The sequence below is a fragment of the Cnephaeus nilssonii genome (genome assembly GCF_951640355.1).
Source record: "Cnephaeus nilssonii genome assembly, chromosome: 17".
NCBI lineage: Eukaryota > Metazoa > Chordata > Mammalia > Chiroptera > Vespertilionidae > Cnephaeus > Cnephaeus nilssonii.
Window position 1 is genome coordinate 35450343 of NC_137088.1, and position 22984 is coordinate 35473326.

General features: G+C 40.4%; 1 protein-coding gene across 3 annotated transcripts in view; it reads left to right on the plus strand.

The window, feature by feature from the left end:
* VGLL4 (vestigial like family member 4) overlaps window positions 1-22984 on the plus strand; it is a 148431-nt gene that overhangs the window by 13095 nt on the left and 112352 nt on the right. For all 3 annotated transcript variants that reach the window (XM_079795443.1, XM_079795441.1, XM_079795442.1), the window contains one exon: window positions 2063-2139. In XM_079795443.1, coding sequence (XP_079651569.1) covers window positions 2076-2139 — 64 coding nt within the window. In that variant the 5' untranslated portion in view covers window positions 2063-2075. The remainder of the gene's footprint in view (window positions 1-2062; window positions 2140-22984) is intronic.

The window sequence follows — 22984 nt, forward strand, 5'->3', positions numbered from 1 at the left end:
TTACCTCCTGCATGCCTCAGAGCTGTATCTTTTTTTTTTAAATACGTTTTTGTTGATTTTTTTAGAGAGAGAGGAAGGGAGGGGGATAGAGATAGAAACATCAATGAGAGAGGAATCATCCATTGGCTGCCTCCTGCACACACCCTACTGGGAATTGAGCCCACAGCTCGGGCATGTGCCGTGACCTCTTGGTTCCTGGGTCGATACTCAACCACTGAACCATACCGGCGGGGCCACAGAGCTGTACTTTCAGATCACCCACCCTGCCTTTGGCTTCGAAGCCTTTCTGTAGAGTGGCTCTGTTCCATTCTACACGGTGCTACCAGAATGATTTGCACAGAACACTTAGATGAGCAAGTTATTTCTCTGCTCTGAGATTTCAGTGGCTCCTTAATGCATGCAGAAGTCAAGCCCAAATCCTGTCACAGCTATCAGTCCTTCCAGGATATGGTTCCATCCTGGTCTCTTACCTCCTGTCCCAGTTTGTTTTTCTAGCTGATTTGGGCAACTTGCTCTTAACTGGATTCTGCTTATGTTCTTCCTTTCTGGAGTGCTCCCATCAGTGTTCCTCAGAGGCTCAGCTCAGGTTGTTTCTCACCAAAGCCCTTCAGAGTTCATCTATTTCTTTGGGACTTAGTTTGTAGGGCTGTTTGACACTGAGCACATTTTGCCTTAATCCATTATTTCCCTAAGTATTCCCTAAGAGATGCTTGAGGTTAAAAGAATGGCCAGTGAGGTTGGAGCGATTTCGAGTACCTAGAGCTGCCATCCACACTTTGCCCCTTGTGTAAGGCATGGCAAGAAGCATATCAAAAGCACAGGAAGGAAAATAAGTGGCTTAATTTGCTTTATTCCAGTGTTTCCGAAACTTATCATAGAAAAAATTTTTTTCATATCACATCCAGTGCACAACACTTTGGAAAAATACTGCCTTAAACTAGATTCCTTGTAGGCATGTCTTCTATATAGACTTAAAGCTCTTTGAAGGCACCCACTGGGCTGTGTTCATTTTCCTGCCTCAGCACCTGGTAGACATTTAATGTTTACTGAATGAAATCACATTGCAAGATTAAGAGTTGCTCTTTCTTTGGATGCTTGAAGTATAAATATTATAAAGAAAAGCTGGTTCGCTACATCTTGTAACTGCACATACATAGTAGGTTCTCAGTAAATGCGGAAGAATGATGACTAAACACTGAGCATCTTTAACGGGATGTAGTTAAGGTATTTTTTAGAAATATGGTGCTAGATAAATTGGTGATAGGTGGTGGTGAAAGTACATACACTACAATACACGATTTTATTTTCTTTTTTTGTTGAGAGAGAGAGAGAGAGAGAGAGAGAGAAAGAGAAAGAAACATCGATGTGAAAGAGACACCGATAATTGGTTGCCTCCCACATGCGCTCCAACTGGGGCCAGGGATTGAACCTGCAACCTAGGCCAGGGCCAAAACATGACATTTTAAAATAAAGGTTCCTATTGGACTTAAAATGCCATTTGACTCACCGATGGAATCCACATACAACTTGTGATGAGTACAATGCATACATTAAGCTACATGGTCATGCAGAGTCTCTTTCAACTAAAGGAGGTTCAATTTTTGTTAAAACTAATAAACCAGCAACCACCACCACCACCACCACAACAAAAATCTCAGACTGGTAGTAACGCTATGTTCATAGAGCTGCCTTTGTTCCGAAAATTCAGTTTTTACTGGGTATGTCTGTACAGGCATGTTATTACGCACACACATAAACATTTATAAGCACAATTAACATGGGCACGAATATTCATAATATCCCTTCTTTTAGTTCTGACACAAGCTGCTTCCTGGAATCGGCAAGGTTTAGCTCAGCAGACTGAATGGAATTTAACCCTTTTCTCTTGTGCTCCTGAACCTAGTCCATGCAGTGTCTTCCCAGAATGGGAAGAATTTTATCTTCAGGAGAGTGATTTGCATTTTACGGGGGAATCATTCCAGTTGGGAATGACCAGAATTCTAAAAGTGTCTTTCAGATTCTGTTTAAATTCTTGTACTTCTCTCTCTTGCTTCCCTCGTAGGCTCCAACCAGGAATGGAGACACCGTTGGATGTTTTGTCAAGGGCAGCATCTCTGGTGCATGCTGATGATGAAAAACGTAAGTGAGGCATCTATGTGACGTGCTTTTTTACCGTGCTCCCTCGTCTCCGGCCCTGTCATAGACTCACATGCTTCTTTACTTGGCTTTGTGGCTATATGCTGTTAATTTTGGTTGTTTTCCTTAGAGATAACAGCTTGGTATTTTTAATTTTATTTTCAAGTGCCAGAACATGTCTTTTAAATGTTATCTTTGGATGCTAGGGCCTGAGCAGTTCACTCCAGAAAGTCCTTTCCTTCCCAGCTTCCTCCGGTGGGGCTGGAGCGGGAAGACACTCCCTTACGTGTCTAGAGATTTAGATAAATATGTGTTGGTTGATAGACAAATTGACCATCAGAGAACTAGAGATGGGAAAAAACCCTCCAAGATCATTCCTGTCATTGGAAGCGTGCAGCACATATCCTAATGGAAAACAGTTGTGAACATTCCTTTCCCATAGCTGAGAGAGAGCAAATATTTGGGGGGAAAACTTTCTTAATGTGGTGGGGGAGGGGCAAAAGGAGAAGATTATTCCACAACGTGTCAAAGTGACTTTCCTGCTCATCCTAAGGTATATTTATTTTAAAATGTTCTGCTCAAAGTTAAAATTGCTTGCTGAACAATATTTGCAAGAATAACTGTTTTATGTGGGAACAGGGTTGTTGTGTATTCTTTTCCTAAGCATTAAAAAAAAAAAAAAAATATATATATATATATATATATATATATATATATATATATATATATATGGTTGAACATTTTTTGCATTCTGAGATCTGAAAGATGAGCTACTTTCCAGTTTAGTTGTTAACGAGTTGGCAGCTGGAAGTAAATGTCCTTAAAAATGTAGGGTCTGCCTTTTTAGTAGCTGTTAAGATTTTTATTTTCCTAAGCCTCAGTTTCCTCATTAGTCACATGAAATAATAGCTACTTGCAGAGTATTTGTGAGGATTAAATGGGCTGTTGTGTAGATAGTGCTTACCTTAGCTCTCAACTCCTAAGGGCTGGGGATTGCCTTGCCCTCTTCCCTCTTGGTGTTGCTCTCTAATAGGACTTACTCTAATACCCTAGTCTCACTGTGTTGTCTGTGTGTCTGCATCTCCCCCTCCACCCCACTCAAGATTATCTTTAGACTAGTGATTGGATAAGATAACCATTGAGGTGTTTCTTGGTGTTTTTTTTTTTTCCCCCTAACCTCAATGTATGTAATTTATATTTATTTAGTTTGGATTGTTGGGAGGCTATAACTACCCAATGGTATAATTATTCCTTCCTAAGAAAGTTGAAGCTCTGGGATATGCTAAGTGTCATTCCCAAGCACACTGTGCTAGGGAGAGGCCGCTCAGGTTGTGGGCTTTTATCTAAACAACAGAAACTCCTTTATGCCTCTTAAGATTGCAATAAATGTTACTGACTTGAATAGCTAGTTACAAACTTTGTTAGACACTACAATAGATAATTTGGAGGTTTTTACAGAAGATAGTATTTTGAGTTTCTGCTTTATAATGCCCATGTTTCGTTAGGATTATTAAAAGAAAATACTGTTTATACAAATGAAAAATAGAAGGAATGACCTCAGGGTGGCCCTTTGTACCTTTAGTGTAGAGAGTCTGTTTCTTCTCTTTTTCTGTTACCTTCTCAGGTTCTCTCCTGCAGCCCAGCTTCAGGATTACCCTGTTCCGGTTGGAGGCCTGGGCGGTTTCCAGCTCAGTGAGCAGCAATGGAATGAGTATGTGTAAGGGGCATGTAATGATGGACAGGGGCAGTCCCTGCCTTCATGGAGCTTACGGACTTACTGGGCATAGACTCCTCTGGCTGTAAAATGTGTATAGAAGTGGGAGGCTGAATATACTTCGTGATTTAGATGCAGGACCTCCTTGGAGCCCGCAGTTTGGGAGAGCTGTTTGCATAGAAACAGAAGGTAACTGCCTGCCAGGAGAGAGAAGAATTCTTACTTTCCTCCTGTATTGAACACAGCCATTAGTGATTTGTCGAGTAAGGCTATATAGTTGGCTCTCTGCATCTGCGGGTTCTTCATCTGCAGATACAACCGCCACGGATGGCAAATATTTGGAGGAAATGTTACCTTGTAGTTAGGCTTACGATGGTTGAGTCTCTACTCAGCATACACAGATTTTTTTTTTCTTTGTCATTAGTTTCTAAGCAATGCAGAATAACTACTGTTTAGATAGCATTCAATAATCTAGAGATATTTAAAGTATATGATGGGAGGATGTGTGGAGGTTATATGCAAATAATATCCCATTTTACATAAGGAACTTGAACATCCTCAAATTTTGGGATCCACAGAGGTCCTGGAACCAATCCCCTGTAGGTGCTAGGGACAACTATCTATAGATATAAAAAGCCTAAGCGACCGATACGGCAGAACGACTGGAACAACCGGTCGCTATGATGCGCGCTGACCACCAGGGGGCAGATGCTCAATGCAGGAGCTGCCTCCTGGTGGTCAGTGCACTCCCACAGGGGGAGCACCACTCAGCACTGCTACATCCCTCAGGGGATATCTGACTGCTGGTTTAGGCAGTCGGACATCCCCCGAGGGGTCCCGGACTGCAAGAGGGATGTCCGACTGCTGGCTTAGGCCCGATCCCTGTAGAAGGCAGTTGGTCTGAACAACTCAGTGACTCAGGGAAGTACAGGGACTCAGGGTGAGCCTGCCTCCGCGCTTGACTCACCCACTCAATGGTGTTCACAGGACAGACCGTGGTGGCCCAGCTCGTGCATGTGCAGCAGCTGCTGAAGCTCAAGCAGCAGGCTGTGCAGAAGCAGAGGCCATCCAGCCACAAGCCGGCCGGCGGACATTCCCCGAGGGGTCCCGGGCTGTGAGAGGGGACACCCCCTCCCCAAGTGCATGAATTTCGTGCACCGGGCCTCTAGTCTATATATATAAAAGCCTGAATGACCAGTCGACTGGTCACTATGACATGCCCTGACCACCAGGGACAGATGCTGAATACACAGGATCGGGCTCTTTCCTGTCTGGATGGGGACTGTGGGAATCGGGTCAAAACCAGCTATTCGACATTCCCCGAGGGGTCCCGGACTGCAAGAGGGCTCAGGCCAGGCTGAGGGACCCCACCGGTGCACGAATCTGTGCACCGGGCCTCTAGTATACATATAATAATAGGCTAGACTGACCATGGAGTAGACTTTATTCTGGAATATTCTTCATTGGACTCCAGTGATTCCAAATTGGTTTAGAAGTGGCTTGGCATAATCCTGGAACCCCTTTCAATGGTTTCAGCTTTTTGGAATAATTTTTTACATCTAAAGAAGAAAAAAGTTCCAAGATGTCTATACTCATTAACATGTAGGCAACATTTTTGAGAAACATTTTAAACTTTTACTATGGGGCTGTATGCAGCACTCGTAAGAGCGCAGAGATCTAAGACCAGGCATTCATTGTATTTTCTATTACTAGTAATTAAGTATGTGAAAAACTCATGTAATTTATAGGCAAAGTTGAGCTTTAAGTTCAGTCTTTCGGGTACATTTCGTAAGACCTATTTGGGCTTGTTCAGCCTGATTGAGCTTTCTCTACAGTAGATTAAGTCTCTCTTAGCTTTTGTTATAAATTGCTCTTACACTTAACATTCTCCTCAACACTTAAAAAAAAAACTCTTGTATATGTAATCTGATTTGGGTGTCTGATTCCAAACAGAAAAATGTTCTACTATTTGAGATCAGTTTCCCAACTCATGTAGGTGACCTAAATGACTCTTTTTTTCTTTTGCTCATGGAGAACTGAAAACTTAGGCATTTTTGAAGATGTTATTGTTTTAGCATTTTGAAGAGAACAGTACCTAATAGGACTCAAGTATTATAATACCTGATAGCCTTCAGGCTTCATTATGTCTACTAGTGGAGAATAAAAGACATATCTCAATAGTACACTGTAGACCTAAAGTCAATAGTGAAATGGTGGTTTTGTAGTAACACAATAGTCACTTATCTGGATGGCCTAGAAGGAATAAATTTACTTAAAATAATCATTCCACTGCTCATGAGACATTGATTTAATCAGCATCCAGGGTAATCCTGGAAGGCACTTAATGAAAATACGGCGTGAGGCGGCCAGCTTTCCTTGTGCTTGAGGAATCTCTCCTTTCAGTGATCATTAATGCTGGAAGACCCCAGCCCTTTAGTTTTTAGTAGTCAAAATTGGACAGAATTTGTGGACAGGACGCTTATGCTCTGATGTTTAAAACTACACCTTGTGCATCTTTAGCATGATCCTTCATTTTATTGTGATGTTTACAGAATGTTTTGGGGGTTTTTTTGGTGCAGATTTTGTTCTTGTATCTTCTGGGTATAAGATCCTTCTTGGATCTGCTGACTTGTACTCTTAGAATAATTTTAAGAGAGCACCACGGGAAGGAAAGTCTCTTAAAAATGTTGCCTTATATGTTCGTAATTATTACAGACCTTTGGACTTTTTCCCACTTGATATTGAGGATTTTGATGGAGGGGATAGTACTTTTGATCTGGTCTAATGAGGATGCATATGATCAGAAAAAGCTGGATAAAGTGGGTGTGAGGGATGTGGAGGGGACAGGAGGAGAAGGCGGCTTTTGCAGGTGCTTTTACTGCATCTGTTCCTAGAAATTCTCTCCCTCCTCATTTGGTGAAGATGTTTCAGAGCTGGCTAATTGATGAAGCATAAATAACCATATTCCTTCCGAGTAAAGCATTCCTAGGAGTGCAGGCTTTTATGATCATGGGGACTGATGCCCAGATGTGCGGAATATTTTCATGTCCTAGCCTATTAATGGTAACATAATGATCAGTTGCACTCACATACTGTTTCCTCAGATTGATTTCTTTCATCCAAGACCACGATGACTTCTTCAGCCTCTGCATAAAGTAAAGCAGTTGCTGGGTGCCCAGGCTACGGTGATTTAGCCAGCACTTTCCTTTGAGCTGGGCCTGCTTTTTTACTCTCTCCCCTCCCCTCCCCTCCCCTCCCCTCCCCTCCCCTCCCCTCCCCTCCCCTCCCCTCCCCTCCCCTCCCCTCCCCTCCCCTCCCCTCCCCTCCCCTCCCCTCCCCTCCCCTCCCCTCCCCTCCCCTCCCCTCCCCTCCCCTCCCCTCCCCTCCCCTCCCCTCCCCTCCCCTCCCCTCCCCTCCCCTCCCCTCCCCTCCCCTCCCCTCCCCTCCCCTCCCCTCCCCTCCCCTCCCCTCCCCTCCCCTCCCCTCCCCTCCCCTCCCCTCCCCTCCCCTCCCCTCCCCTCCCCTCCCCTCCCCTCCCCTCCCCTCCCCTCCCCTCCCCTCCCCTCCCCTCCCCTCCCCTCCCCTCCCCTCCCCTCCCCTCCCCTCCCCTCCCCTCCCCTCCCCTCCCCTCCCGCCTTTACTCTTGGCATCTGATATAGTGGCTTTCAAACATTTTTGACCATGGCACAGAATAAAGTATTTACATTGTGACCCTTGTACTCGGTGACATCACTGATACAAAGGCTTTATGAAACAATACTTACCCTGACTTTGCACAGTGTAGTTTGAATTACCTGTTTTGTTCTTGCATTCCACTTTATTTAAATAAAAGTTGGGTCATGACTCATTAAATTGATATTTAGGATCTACTATGATTTCAGACTTGCAGTTGAAAACATGATTTGGTTTCATCTCCTTTGTTGGATAAACTTATTTCTGGCTCCTCCCTTTATGTACTGGAAAGTTTTGACTGACACGTGGGCCAGTGAGCCAGAGTATTAGACATGATGGAATTACAGGTGACTAGACAGGAATGACATCATTATATAGTTCCCTTTCAAGAGCACTCATGGACTGGACACAGCAATTGTTAGCATACATGACTACTCCACTAGAGGCAGTCCCTCTCTATTCTAAGCCTGTATTGTTCCTGATTTCTAGAGTAAGTGCTCCAGAAAATGGTCACTCCCCTTTGGTTGAACCTGTGTAGCTCCCTCTTGTTCCCTCAAGAGTGCTCCTAGCTGACACCAGGGTCCATCGGGACTGCTGGTAGATGCTGATTGAGAGGACACCAATATGATCCTTTGTAGACTAATTTGATGGCTTTGTTTACTGCATTTGTGTTTTAATCCCTCATATCCTAGATGGCTGAGAAGGGTACCATGCATTTCCACCATGACAACCACTCAGGTAGCAGTGATTCTCAAAGAGAGGAGGAAGGGATATTTGTAAGCATTCTGACGATACCTTCCCAGGTGATAAATCCCAGATGAGAGCCACCAGTTTAATAGTATTCCTAGAGGAGTTCTGGATGATCTGTATTTTTAAGAAGGAGGGTCTAGATCCTTCTATGAGGTGCTGTAATTCTTTGGCTATCATATGTCCTTTAACCAGATTCACCAGTTGCTTATGTCTTATTTCCTTTATCATATTCTCTCTCTGTGTACACACACACACACACACACACACACACACACAGCAGGTCCTCGAATAATTTTGTTCAACATCATTTTGTTATAATGTTGATGAAATAGATGCCTAGGAACTTAACTCTTGTTTATATCAATTAGCCTGTGTAAAATTGGTTTTGTTATACATTTTTTCACTTAAAGTCGTAGAACCTACTTATGATGTTAAGTGAGGACTTACTGTATACAGACACACAGATGAATTTTTTTTGAAACATTTGAGAGTAAATGTGAGATATGCCTCTTTAACCCTAAATACTTAAATATATATTTCCTACAAATGAGAATATTCTCTTTTGTAACCACAATATGGTTATATTCATTAAAATGTTAGCCTATATAATAAAGAGGTAGTATGCAAATTGACCATTACACCCTCGCACAAGATGGCCAGCAGGGGAGGGCAGTTGTGGGTGAACAGACCAGCAGGGGAGGGCAGTTAGGGGCGACCAGGCCATCAGGGGAGAACAGTTGGGGGTGATTGGGCTGGCAGGTGAGGGTAGTTGGGGGCAATCGGGCTGGCAGGGGAACAGTTAGGAGTTGATCAGGCTGGCAGGGGAGTGGTTAGGGGGTGATCAGGCTGGCAGGAAGAAGCGGTTAGGGGCAATCAGGCAGGCAGGCAGGCGAGCGGTTGGGAGCCAGCAGTCCCGGATTGTGAGAGGGATGTCCGACTGCCGGTTTAGACCCGATCCTGGTTTAGGCCCTTGGGATCGGGCCTAAACCGGCAGTCGGACATCCCCTGAGGGGTCCCAGATTGGAGAGGGTGCAAGCTGGGCTGAGGGACACCCCCCACCCCCAGTGCATGAATTTCGTGCACCAGGCCTCTAGTATATATATGTAAAGATAAAACTGAGCATAAAACCTCTATGCTTATAGTGCCTTTACAACTTCATAACCATAATATGAGTTTATGGTTTAATACAGCCAATAAAGCTATGATACCATAGATGATGATCTGCTACAACTGCACCCTGCTCCTCCAGTGTGAGGGACCCACTGCCGCTGGGCCACGATTGATTCTCCAATGTCATCGTGCCTGTACTGCTAAGGGTCCTCTGACACGATTTCCCCACCACTGTTATCTTGGGAACTCTTACAAATATTACATTGTACAGATTATGTGACTTAAGTTAGTTGGCTTTCTCTTAGTACAAATGCCTCAATTTCATATGGGTTTGTTTCTGTCCTTTTCTCACTGGACCAGGAGAAAAATGCAAACACAGTCACCAAAATCATGCCCCAATGCTTGGTTATATACTAGGTGTGTGATTCAGAATACACTTATGTCAGATTTTTTAAAAGATTCTCATTGAAATAATACAAGTGAACATTTCTCACAGATCCCTGAATATTTATTTGTCTGTGGGCTTTAAGGATTGTGGTACTGTCTCACTGAGTTCTCACAATAGCCCTATTCAGTAGGCATTATAATTAGTCCCCCTTTATCGATAAGGTTTACAAATAATTTGCTTAAGGATATCCTGACTCTGAAATCTATGCTCTTAAATTGCTCTACTTTGCATATTCCTTCTCAGATAGAGGTCATTGAAGGCTTGACTGCTGATTTAAAATGCAAACAAAAGGGAAAAAAAACAACACTGTATATGTACTACCTCCACTAATAAGTCAGGAAAAAGGTTTTCATTTGGAAAAGGTTTCCCAGTCAGTGAAACAGCATTTTCAAAGCATTAAGTACCTATCTCTAACCAGCCAAAAGTTTAGGATGGGCAGGAGCCCACATTCAGGAACTGCCATGACTCTGCCTCCCATGTATGTTGATGGCACACACACACACACACACACACACACACACACACACTGCCACAGACCTCTTTATATTGAGCTTTTGTTTCCAGTAAGTATCTCAGTTAAGGAGAGGATCTTGGTTCCCATATGAGGCTGCTTCCCACAGTAACGATCCCTCATTACCAAAGTGGTTAAGTAGAGACTGGAGGACCACTGTCCAGAGGCATTGTGGAGGGAAATGAGGTGGTGGCTGGACTTGATGACCTAAGACTAAGACTCTGTGAACCTTTATTAGACCCTGGACTTGTTCAAGGCAAGGGTTCCGTTCCATACTGCTTTGTATTCCAAGCATGTACCATTTGGTGCACATGATCAGCCTTTAATAAATATCTCTTGGTAATAAAGTAACCACTGGAGTGAAGGGTTCATCAAGGAATAATTTATTTAGCGCTAACAAAAATGACTTAGTATAATTACCGCTATTGCTACAAAAATAATGTACACATTTAAAGGAATACTGTTTTCCACTTGATAATTCTTCATAGATTGCAAGACATTTTATTTGGTGGTTATAACAAGAATCTTTGCGGTAGGCTGAATTGGGGGGGGGGGTATCAGAAAAAAATTAAGCTTGAAGAAATTAAATGACTAATTCAAGGTTAAAATGTTAAAAAAAAAAAGTTGAGGTGTCCCTTCCCCCCACCCCCCAGTGCCCTCATGTGCAATTACATGTTATGGTCATCAGAATAGCAATTAATAAATGAGTGTCAGCTGTCGTTAGGTAGTGCAGAGTCCACCAGGGTAGGAAATCAGAAAGTCTTGAGGAGTTACCTTCTCTGACTCCATGTTTCCAAGCCTACTTTTGATTTTCAAAATAAGGACTGAATTTGCTGCCCTTTTTCTAAAGGTTGGAGTCACTAACATTATGCTTTGTGTTTTCAGTTATTTCCCTTTGTGTGCAATGACGTAAAAATATCTCTCAGTAGTAAAAAGGCTTCATAAAACATAAGGTGGGATCGTATGTGTTTATTTAAGACATTCTGTAGGTGTGGTCAGCTGCTTTAATTAAAGTTTGCCTACCAGGGTAGGCACCTGGCATTTAATCAGGAAGTTACCCCTCAGAAGACAGCTACTACAAATGTCTGTGCTATTTTTATAGTTTTATATCAGATCAAATTAGCATAATAAATGTTAGCAATGGATTTCCACTGGTGAAAATATTGGCTTGTTATAATTAGCATAATGGATGTTATGCTAATAGATCTCCACCAAATAGCTCTTTATACACTTGAAGATGATTTATTAGCTTTCCTATAAACGAATATTACTCCCATCTTTAGAAATCCATGCTTGCTTTTAATACACATAAAAATGCTATGGGCGATTTTAATGTCCTTTGCAATTCAGTTTAAAATATCACAGTCAAGCCCGGCTGGTGTGGCACAGTGGTCGAGCATCAACCTATGAACAAGGAGGTCACGGTTCAATTCCCGGTCAGGGCACATGCCTGGGTTGTGGGCTCCATCCCCATTGTGGGGTGTGCAGGAGGCAGCTGATCAATGATTCTCTCTCATCATTGATGTTTCTATCTCTTTCTCCCTCTCCCTTCTTCTCTGAAATACAATATATCTGAGTCAAGAATCCTTGGATGAAGTTCTTTTTTTTTTTTTTTATGTGATGCATATCTTTGAGGATGGCCCCTTTGCCTCCCAGCATGTTTCTCTCAGTTCTCTCTGCATCTTAAGAATCACTGCCCTAATGAGTTTCATTTCCAGATGTCCACAGTACAAGCAACCATTCTTTGTTGGCTGTGTCTTCAAAATCATGTGAAGTGCTGTCTTCTCCACCCATCTGGCTCATCAGTATCCCTCCTGTAAAGTACACGCAGACCTTACACATTGGTTTTTGTATGTGGTCAAATTTAGTATAGTGTACCTAGGATTACAACCGACTTTGATTATGTCCAAGAGTTCATGGGAGTGAAGGGGGTAGGGCAGACTGGTGACAAGTGCATGAAGGGGTCAAGTGTGAGACTGTAGGGAGCAGTGGGAACCCTGGAGAGCAGCTCTCTGCTCTTTTACAAGGGGCCACCACCAGCTGTGGCCACTGTTGTGTCAGAGATGGCTCATGAGTCTCTTCCCAACTCTGGTCTTCACGTTGGGAGCTTGAAATCAGTCACTGTGAGAGTATTTATGGGTCTCTTCCCAACTCTGGACTTCACGTTGGGAGCTTGAAATCAGTCGCTGTGAGAGTATTTATAAGATGGCAAAAGCTACGGATCAGGGCTTTTTTGTTTTTTTCTTCCCAAGAGAGCCAGTTGTTACCATTTAATTTACAGGCATTCCTTGCTTGCTTGTGCCTCACTTTATTGTGCTTCACAGATGTTGCATCTTTTACAAATCGGAGGCAAGGCCCTCCACCAGCAAAAAGATAGATTGCCTTATTGAAACGGCAGTATCTTTGAGGCATGCCTGTACGATGTCACTGGTCCAGCTGACCGGTTTTACGTGGGAATGTGGGGCTGGATTTGTCAAATACTCCGATCAAACAAATTGAAACCTGGATTTTCATGTAAAATTTTTAGATTTTAAATTGTTCATGTGAGCAAAAACAATCGTGTAGTTCCCTTGCCAAGATTTGAGCTGTAAGTATTATCTAGTATGTGCTTTCTGGTATAGCCTCGATATTTCTGTAATGCAACCTTGTAATAAAACAAAAGGAAAATAACAGTAGATTTTTTTTAAAGCAACTTACATCAGCTTCTCTCTCCTCCCCTATTGTAGCTGTGAATTACTGCAGCAATTCTTTAAGAGCTGAAAAAAGTGATATTTAGCATTAAACCATCTCCGAATACCTATCATTATCTTAATGTGGGAACTAATCTGGATATGTGTATTTTTTCTTCCCATGTAGATTTTTTGTTAAAACACAAAGACCACATCTTTATCATCTTTATTTTCTTTTTTTGCTTTCTTAAAGATTTATGTTATATGCTCATGAAGAACTTGTTGACTTGGCATTTGATGTGGGTATAAGCAGACATTTGGGGTTTACACTTTTAGAGAAATTGAATGTAGTTTGAAAAATCAGACTGTTACATCCTTAGTGGCTTCAGATTTATTGTAACTGCCTTTTTATTGGCTACCACACTTTAAAAAAATATATTTTTATTGATTTCAGATGGGAAGGGAGAGGGAGAGAGAGATAGAAATATCAATGATGAGAGAGAATCATTGATCGGCTGCCTCCTGCACACCCCATACTGGGGATCGAGCCTGCAACCCCAGGCCTATGCCCTGACTGGGAATCGAACTTGTGACTTCCTGGTTCATAGGCTGATGCTAACCACTAACCACGTCAGCCGGGCAGATACCATGCTTGATTCCTTGTAAATGAAATGAAATCTGGGGAAATTACCATTTCTTTCTTTAGAACTGTGCTTTCTCTCCCTCTGAAAAATATTGATTACATGCCACTTTTTTTTTCATAGAACTGACCTTAACTGTGCTTTAGTCAGTTAGACCAGGGAGAAATCTGTTTTGTTCATCAGTAAGCAAGGGGTGAGAAGAATGAATCTTCATTTTCTTAGGCAAAGTGCTTAGAATAGTTTAAATTACAAAGGAATGTTGCACTTAGAATTCAGAGGGACAAACTGTATTTTTGGAGCAAAATGAAAGTCCGAACAAGTGCTTCTAGCTTTCCTCCTACCAAAAATCCTTTAAAATAACCCAATATAGACATTTAAAAAAATTGTAATCCTGCTGGAATACTAGAAAAGGTGCCTGTCTTCAGTCGACCGAAAGCTAGGAGGAATTTCTGGGAAACTGAAAACAGATGGGATTAAATTGACAAAATGAAAACAAAAATAAAAAGAGAAAAGCATAACCCAAAACACAGGTGCAAAGGAAAACAAAATTAAAAGCAGAGCTGACAGAGACTAACAACTACCAACAGGAAGGGGCCCTGGAGCAACACTCAGGAAATTGAAGTATTCCCTTCATAACAATGACCCCCTCTGGCAGAGAACGCAGGTCTGTGCTTTCCAGAACGGGAACCTCTGCCTTGGGAACATTCCTCATGGGGGTTTAGGGGTGTGAGAGAGCAACGGAGTGGAGTTCGAGATCGCTATGGGCACCGTCAACCAAAAATGTTCGGGGAGAGAAAGCAGCGGGCAATTTCTACCAAAGTTCTTTGCCATTAGAGCAAGCATGTCCAACTCGTGGCCCATGGGCCGCATGTCTTGTCTATTTGATCCGTGTTAGCCTTTGAGTTTGACATGCTTGCAATAGAGGAAAGACTTTATTTACGTTTGTGTACTTTTCTTCCAATCTGCATTCCCGCTTGCTCCCCACACATGCCCTTAAGCAAAGCCCATCACTGGACACCTTCTATAATATTATTTGGCCCTTCCTATACTAGAGAGAGGAAGCATGCATTAGTTACCCTTAGTTATTGACCCAATCTTTTATTCTTAAATATGAATGACGATCAGAGGATCATCAGACCATTGAGGAAAACAGGATGAAAGAAAAGACCCAGAGTAATCAGAGTTTGGGGAATGTAGAAACTAAAAACATGTTAACTGATCTCTTCTAAGAGATTTGCGAGAGTGAATATCCTATATAATAAAAGTGTCGTATGCAAATTGTCCCCTCGACTGGGAGTTGTTCAGAGTTCGACCAGGGGGCGGGATCGGCCCGGGGGGGGGGGGGGGGGGGGGGAAGGGAGGGAGGCCCCAGCTGGCAGCTGCTAGGGACCCTACCAGTGCACTAATTTCGTGCACTGGGCCTCCGTTATTAAATAAAAGTAGCCTGCTATGAGAAAAAGATCAAGTAAACAACAAACTGCTTAAAAGTTTAAAATATGACCATTGAACTTAAAAGATTAACGAGGTTGGCTTGAGAATCAAATGGATATGATTAAAGATAAACTGAGTGATCTGGAAGAAAGGCAACAAAGTTTTGTACATACAGTGGGAAATTAGGAGGTAATAGAGATCAACTCCAGGATCATAAATACCCATCATCAGATAGAAGTTTTTGTGGGATAGGGCAAAGAAGTATTGAGAAGAAGATTCATTTATTGGAAAAATAGGAAATACTAAATGAGCCAAATGAACAACTAAAATGATAATGACAACAAACCCAAAGTAGAAAGCAAAAAATTGATTATACAGTAGATCTTTCCCTTATCCACAAGGGATAAGTTCTGAGACCCCCAGTGAACACTTGGAACCAAAGATAGTACTGACCCATAAATATGTATGCTTTTCCTACACATACATAATCACTGAAAAAATTTTAATTTATAAATTAGACACAGTAAGAGGTTAACAACTGCTAATAAAATACAGTAATTATGACAATATACTATAATAAAAGTTATGTCTATAGCTTTGGGTCCATTATTAAATAAAATAAGAGTTATTTGAACACAAGCATTGTGATACTGAGATAGTAGATCTTACAATCAAGATAGCTACTCAGGGTGGGTCGAATATCTAGTGTGGATATGCTGGACATATGATTTATGTCCCAGGCGGAACAAAGTGAGATTTTATTATGCTGCTAAGAACGGTGTGCAATTTTGAATTTAGGATTGTTTATTTCTGAAATTTTCCATTTAATATTTATCATGGGTAACTGAATGGCAAGGGAAACCACAGGTAAGGGGGAACTATTGTAAATGAAAATGAAAATAACCAGTAAACCTAAGCAGTAAAACCGAAAACTGTTGTTCTTTATTTGTGTACAAATAAAGTACACAAACCATTGGCGAAGTTGATTAAGGAAAAAAAAGAAAATATGCAATTTACGCGACATTAGAAATGAAGAAAGGGACGTTATTAAGAATATTGATGAGAGTAATAGATATATGCATCATATAACAAAAAAATCTAAAAGATTGGTGAGGTGGATGATTTTATTTGATTCATGAAGAGGTAGAAAACCCGAGTTGGTCAATAATTATAGGAAAAATTGAACAGGCAGTCAGAGATGTGAGGCCCAGATGATTTTATAGGTGAACTTACCAAATCTTCAAAGACCAAATTTCTTTGACTATCCTAATACATATAGCAACTTTCTAAATTCCTTCTGTAAGGGTAATATCACCATGATACTAAAATTGGACAAAGAAAGCACACATTGTATGTATATATTATAAACCAGTTATATTTAAAAAACCAGTCTGGTAGTTTATTAAAAGAGTAACACATGTCCAAGTAAGTCGTTTGTATCACAAGGATGCAAGGATGGTTCAATAATAGGAACTCTTATGTAATAAATTATTTATATGCCTTTAATAGATTAAAAAAAGAAAAATCCATATAATATTCATGACAGAAGGCCAAAAGTATTTTATGAAATTCAGCATCTATTCATGATAAAAACTCTTAGCATGATAGGAATTAAAAGAAACTTTCTAAAATTGATAAAAATTATCTACTAGGAACCTATGATGAATATGTTTAATGGTGAAACAGTTTAAGTCAGGAGTAAGACAACTCAAATAGCATTGTACCTGAGGTTCTAGGCTAGTGAATTTTGAACAAGACATAAAAACTGAAAGGAGATATGCAAAACTATAATTTTCAGATGTTTGTAATAGTCTATCAGAAAATCTTAATAAATGGGGGTAGGGGAAGCTACTAGAACTAATAACAGATTTAAATAATGTGGCTGATTATAAGAATACCATTTAAAAAATTGGTATTAACCCTTTTCACTTGCAGTTAGAAATCATCTCTAAAAAAATAATCTCATTTGGCCCGGCCAGTGTGGCTCAGTGGTTGAGCGTCGACTTTGATTCCCGGTCAGGGCACATGCCTAGGTTGTGGGCTTGATCCCCAGTGGGTGGCGTGCAGGAGGCAGCGATCAATGATTCTCATCATTGATGTTTCTATCTCTCTCTCCCTCTTCCTTCCTCTCTGAAATCAATAAAAAAATATTTTAAAAAAATCTCATTTACTGGTACATCTTGACTGTAGGTATAACATTTAGGAAAATATCTAACCAAGTGTAAGATATATATGAATAAATTATGAAACTATTTAATGACAGATGATCTGAATAAAAGGAAATACAAACCATATTTCTGAGTAGGAAGATTCGGTCAAATAAAAGTGCCAGTTACATTTAAATTAATCTAGATTCAGTGTAATCCTAATTAGAATATCAAAACAGTTTTTCAGTTGATAAACTGTTTTTAAAGTTCAGAAATTTTGAAAAATAAAGGGTGGGGAAGGAAGGACCTTGCTATATCAGACATTAAAACACTAGATTTTATTACTATGAAGTAGTTAAAATGGAGTAATTAGCATAGGGATAAGTATAGCAGTATTTCTGAAACTTAAAAAAAATATGATTCATAGTAACAAAGGCATTTTACGGCTTAACCAAGTATATATACACATGTATATGAAGCAAGTTTCACAGGGTAATACTTTATCAGAAGTACTCTGCTATTTTCTATTCTACTTCATTAAAAGAAAACAGCAGTGGTGGTTATGATTCATTAAGCTGATTTTAGGAACCACTAATGGGTTTGAAAAACCCCAAGTTAGAGTAATTAAAACAAAATAAAGTTCAGAAACACACGCATACACACACACACAAATTTAATATAGCATACTAGTAAAGACAAAAATTTTAAGTTCCTGGAGAAAGAACGAATTGCTAAAAAAAAAGAAGAAAAAAGCTAAGACAGTTGAAAAATATTTGGAAGAAAGCTAAGTTATGAAGGTTTCTTACTTCATACTGTGGACCAAAATAAGCATTAGATTGGTTAAAGAATTTATATATAGGCTTTCAGAATCAATTGTGATGGGCCTATAATGTTGATGACCTGACACCCCATCACCAAAGGGGACCTCAAATACTGCTAGAGTCAGTTCAAATGAACAAATGTGTATTGCCCGTGTAGTTCAAACAGTGGGTTAGGTTCTGCAAGCTCACAAGCTCACAGTCTTCAAGTGTAAGGAGACAATTATAGAAATAACCATGATGCACAGGGGAGTGTTGATCACTGTGAGACCTCTCCAAGGAACTTTTAAGATTCCAAGGAGAAAGAGACCATCTGGTGGAGAGAGAGTGAGAAGAGAGGTTCAAGGAGAAGGCAGAAATAGAAATGAGGAGTGGGCATGGAGGGTGATGCCGTGTTCCCAACGGCGGGAACATGAACATAGATATGGAGACAGGCGTGGTGCATGGCGTTCCTGGGAAATGATTGTCTTGTTGGCTGGAGGAAAATGGACATAAGAGTGGGGAGTTGCAGGAGGTTAGGACAGAGATGGGGCATACTGTGAGTTCTAGTGGGAGGGAAATGCTAGTTGATTCAGGAGACAGTGAAGAGCCATGAGTGTATTCTGTATAGGGCAGTGGTCGGCAAACTCATTAGTCAACAGAGCCAAATATCAACAGTACAACGATTGAAATTTCTTTTGAGAGCCGAAAACCGACTTCTGCGAATGGGCCACGAAGTTTCAATCGCTCTGTCTGTGCGCGCCCACACATGGTATTTTGTGGAAGAGCCACACTCAAGGGGTCAAAGAGCCGCATGTGGCTCGCGAGCCGCAGTTTGCCGACCACTGGTATAGGGGAATGACATGACCCTCTTCCCCTCAAAAACAAATAGGAAACCCATAAAGAACACTGATTTTGTAGCAATTAAGAAGATAAAATTATATATTTTAACTTACGAGATCTGACACTATAAAAAATATATAGTAGGCATTTGAACACTTTAGTTTAATTAGGGATACTTCAATTTATTTGTTATTAGAAAAAAGGTCATCCTTTAAAGAAACAACCTTATAGATGTTTTTGTATTTCAGGAACATTTAGAGAAGCCAAATTAAGATCAGTGAACAATAAAATAAAATAAATGTGAGGATCTGTAGCTCCTGGGCTTTGTGACAAAGAGCCCGACTAAAGAAATTCGATCTCGAGTGGCCCTAATATAATTCCTCCTCTAGTGAAGGCAGGGAGGAGGTTTACAAGATGTCCTTCATCCAGCAGGTATTGTTGAGGGCCAGGTTTGCACAGAGAGCCTAAGTGTTGAATCAAACGCATTAAAATGCACAAGACATAACTCTTATTTAATATCTAGTCACAGATAGACTTTAATAAGCCATTGTATTAGTTTTCAGTTACTGCTGTACACACATTTATGGCTCAGAGCAACACCCAATTATTTTATTGTTCCATTGATCTTAGTTTGGCTTTTCTAAATGTTGCTGAACTTAGCAATTTTGTTTTGACTGCGGCACTTTAGGTCCACTTTTCTCCATTATTTTCCTTCTGTCTGAGCTTTAGAAGAATTTCAGAGATAAATTACAAGAAGCTACTTTACTTTACATGAGTACAGCATCTTTTCTTAATGTTTCTGTATTAAACTGTAAGCTATTATTTTCTAAAAAATGGGTCATTCTGGTCACCAAAGAGATAGATAATTCAGTTTGAGGGCAGGCTCTGTTTGCCTATGACCACACTTCAATTTTTTTCTCTGTAGTGTAAATTATAAATTTTAAAAGGAAAGCCTTATTAATATTTGTATCATAACTTGAGTGGGTTCCATTAGCAGCATTTTATCCACAGGCAGTAAATTATTCTAGAGACTTGCTGAAAATCCAGCTGTTCTGATTGTAGAGGACGAGATCTACAGGGTGTCCAAAAAAATGTGTACTTTAACAGCTGATAGCTCACTTTTGAAAATGAAATGTATTTTAATAAACACTGAGTTTATAATTATTTAAAGTGTGTTTATACATTTTTTGGGTATCCTATATCTTTCAAGGGTACAGAATTAAAATAGAAAGGAATTGATAATTGTCCTTCAAGTATGTGCATATTTAGAGAGTGTGTCAAATTTTGTTTTTGTTTTTCTATGGATTTGATTATTTTTCATGGTATTGAACTTGAATTTCAGTTGAGATTTATGGAAATCTCATGATTTGTTATTTACATGTCCTATATGTGGCACAGAAAATTTTATAAGTAAGTTAATGTCCTAATATAATTTCTTAATTAAAAAATTATTAATTTTAAAGAGAGAGAGAGAGAAGAAGGAAGAGAAACATCGATTTGTTGTTCCATTTATTTATGCATTCATTGGTTGCTTCTTGTATGTGCTCTGATCAGGGATCAAACCTGCAACCTTGGCGTATTAGGACAGCACTCGAATCAACTGAGCTACTCGTCGGGGTGTTAATGTTCTAGTGTTAATATTAATAGCGTGAGGGAATAGCATGGTGAAAGCTTATCAAATAGAAGATAATCAGTTGAGGTTGAATACTGCATGTACACTTAACATGTTTTCTGTGGGTGAGTAAATTAGTTGTTTACATTGTGGAAGGGGAGGGACGGATTTAAAAACATTTGAATATTAATTGGTTAATCTTGGCTATTGTTGAACTTTATACAATTATAATGCTGTGTGTGAGGATTCTCAGCCTTCTAAACTGGCTGTGGAGAGTGGGATGGGATCTTTCTGTATTAAGAATGAAAGTAGGGCTGTTTTTCTAATTAGATTTGTTTGTAAATGTAATAATAGTTAAGTGCTGTGCTGTTTCCTGGTGAGGCCAGTGAGCTACTGAATATCTGACCACAGAATGGTGTGAAGTGCCAAAGGCTGGTTTTGGCATTTGATGTGCATTATAGCCTACTGAAATAACTGACACACCAACATTTTGTGGAATGTGTTTTATCTTTTAACAGTTTGAATAATGATACAGTTTATTTACGTGTAAGGGATTCCCTTGTGGGACATCGATTGTGGTTATTTCTTACAGAGGTGAAGTTCATGTAACATACAATTAACCGTGTTAAAGTGAACAATTCAGTGGCATTTAGTACACTCATGATGTGTAACCGCCACCTCTGTGCAAGGTTTCATAGTGGACGCTGCACCTCCCAGCTCCCACCTGCTGCTGGTCATGAGCCGGCCGGTGGTTCTCAGCTGTTCGCCCTCAGCTGAAGGGAGTCTGGTCTTGCAGGGTCACACCCCTTCCTGGGTGCAGTCTGCATCCAGTGACTGGCATTCAGGGACGGGCGGATGAACGGGCATAAAGGTCTAGCCAACCCTCTTGCCCTGATTCTGAAGGGGTAAGCTGAGGCCCTGTTACAACGCCATCACAAACGAACTCCTCGTCTGCTCCTGTCTCCTTCCCTTCCCCACAGGGATGACCCCGAGAACACGCCCCTACACACTTCCTGCACACCATCTCCTTCTCAGTCTTCTTTCTAGGGAACCTCTACGTCCCTGAGGACTTCTGTGCAAATCTAGAATTTCGAGGATGGATAGGACCTTGATTATCCGCTTGTTAAATATTCCCTCTAATGCTGAGGTGCCCTTACTTCATTGCACTGTCAATTGTTAAGCACTTTGAGGAGTTAGAATAGTTATCAGTAAGTGGAAATCTGCATCCATATAACTTTCTCTCCTTGGACACACTTCTATTCCCAGTTACTTAGAATGTCCCTTCCAATCCTGGATGAAATATCCCAGTTTCGTCCTTGGGATATTTTTCTCTAATCCTTTTGAAATGTCTCATTTTCTCACCTATTTATTATATGATATATTTTCTTTTTTTCAACCTGCTTTATTGGGGTATGATTTACAAATAATTATATATACTTAAAGTGTACAGCATGATGTTTTGATATATATGTACATTGTTAAACAATAACCACAGTCAAATTAATTAACATCCATTATCTCACATCTTTTTTTTTTTTTTGCCTAGAGACCACTTCAGATCTATCCTCTTAGCAAATTTCAAGTATATAATACAATATTATTAACTATAACGTATAGTTAGATCCCCAGAACTTACTCATCTACTAACTGAAAGTTTGTGCCCTTGCACCAACATCTCCCCATTTCTCTATACCCATCATTTTTCCCCCCACCCATTCATCTGTTGACAGATTACATAGGTTGTTTCCATATCTTGGCTATTCTGAATAATGTGCCATGAGCATGGAATTACAAATTTCTCTTTGAGACACTGTTTTCATTTTCTTTGTATATATACCTAGATGTGGGATTGCTAGATCATTTATTGGCAGTTCTACTTTTAATCTTTTGAGGATACTCTATACTGTTTTCCATAGTTGCTGTACCAGTTTACATTCCTACCAACAGTGCACAACATCCTTGCCAACACTTATTTTTTCTTTTTGCTAATAACCATTTTAACAGATGTGAGGTGATATCTCGTTTTGATTTGCATTTCTCTGATGGTTAGTGCTGTTGAGCACTTCTTCATACACTTGTCGGACATTAGTATGTTTTATTTGGAAAAATGCCTATGAAGTCCTAGCTGGTTTGGCTCAGTGGGTAAAGCATCAGCCTGCGGACTGAAGGGTCCCGGGTTCGATTCCGGTCAAGGGCACATGCCCTGGCTGTGGGCTCGATCCCAAGTAGGGGGTGTGCAGGAGGCAGCTGATCAGTGATTCCCTCTCATCACTGATGTTTCTATCTCTCTCTCCCTCTCCCTTCCTCTCTGAAATCAATAAAAATATATTTTTTAAAAAAGAAAGAAAAATGCCTATGAAGGTTCTTTGCCCATTTTTTGATCAGAGTATTTGTTTTCTTTTTTTGCTATTGAGTTAGTTATATGAATTCCTTACATATTTTGGATATTAACCCCTTACCAAATTTATGGTTTATAATTTTTTCTCTATTTCTTGGGTAAACT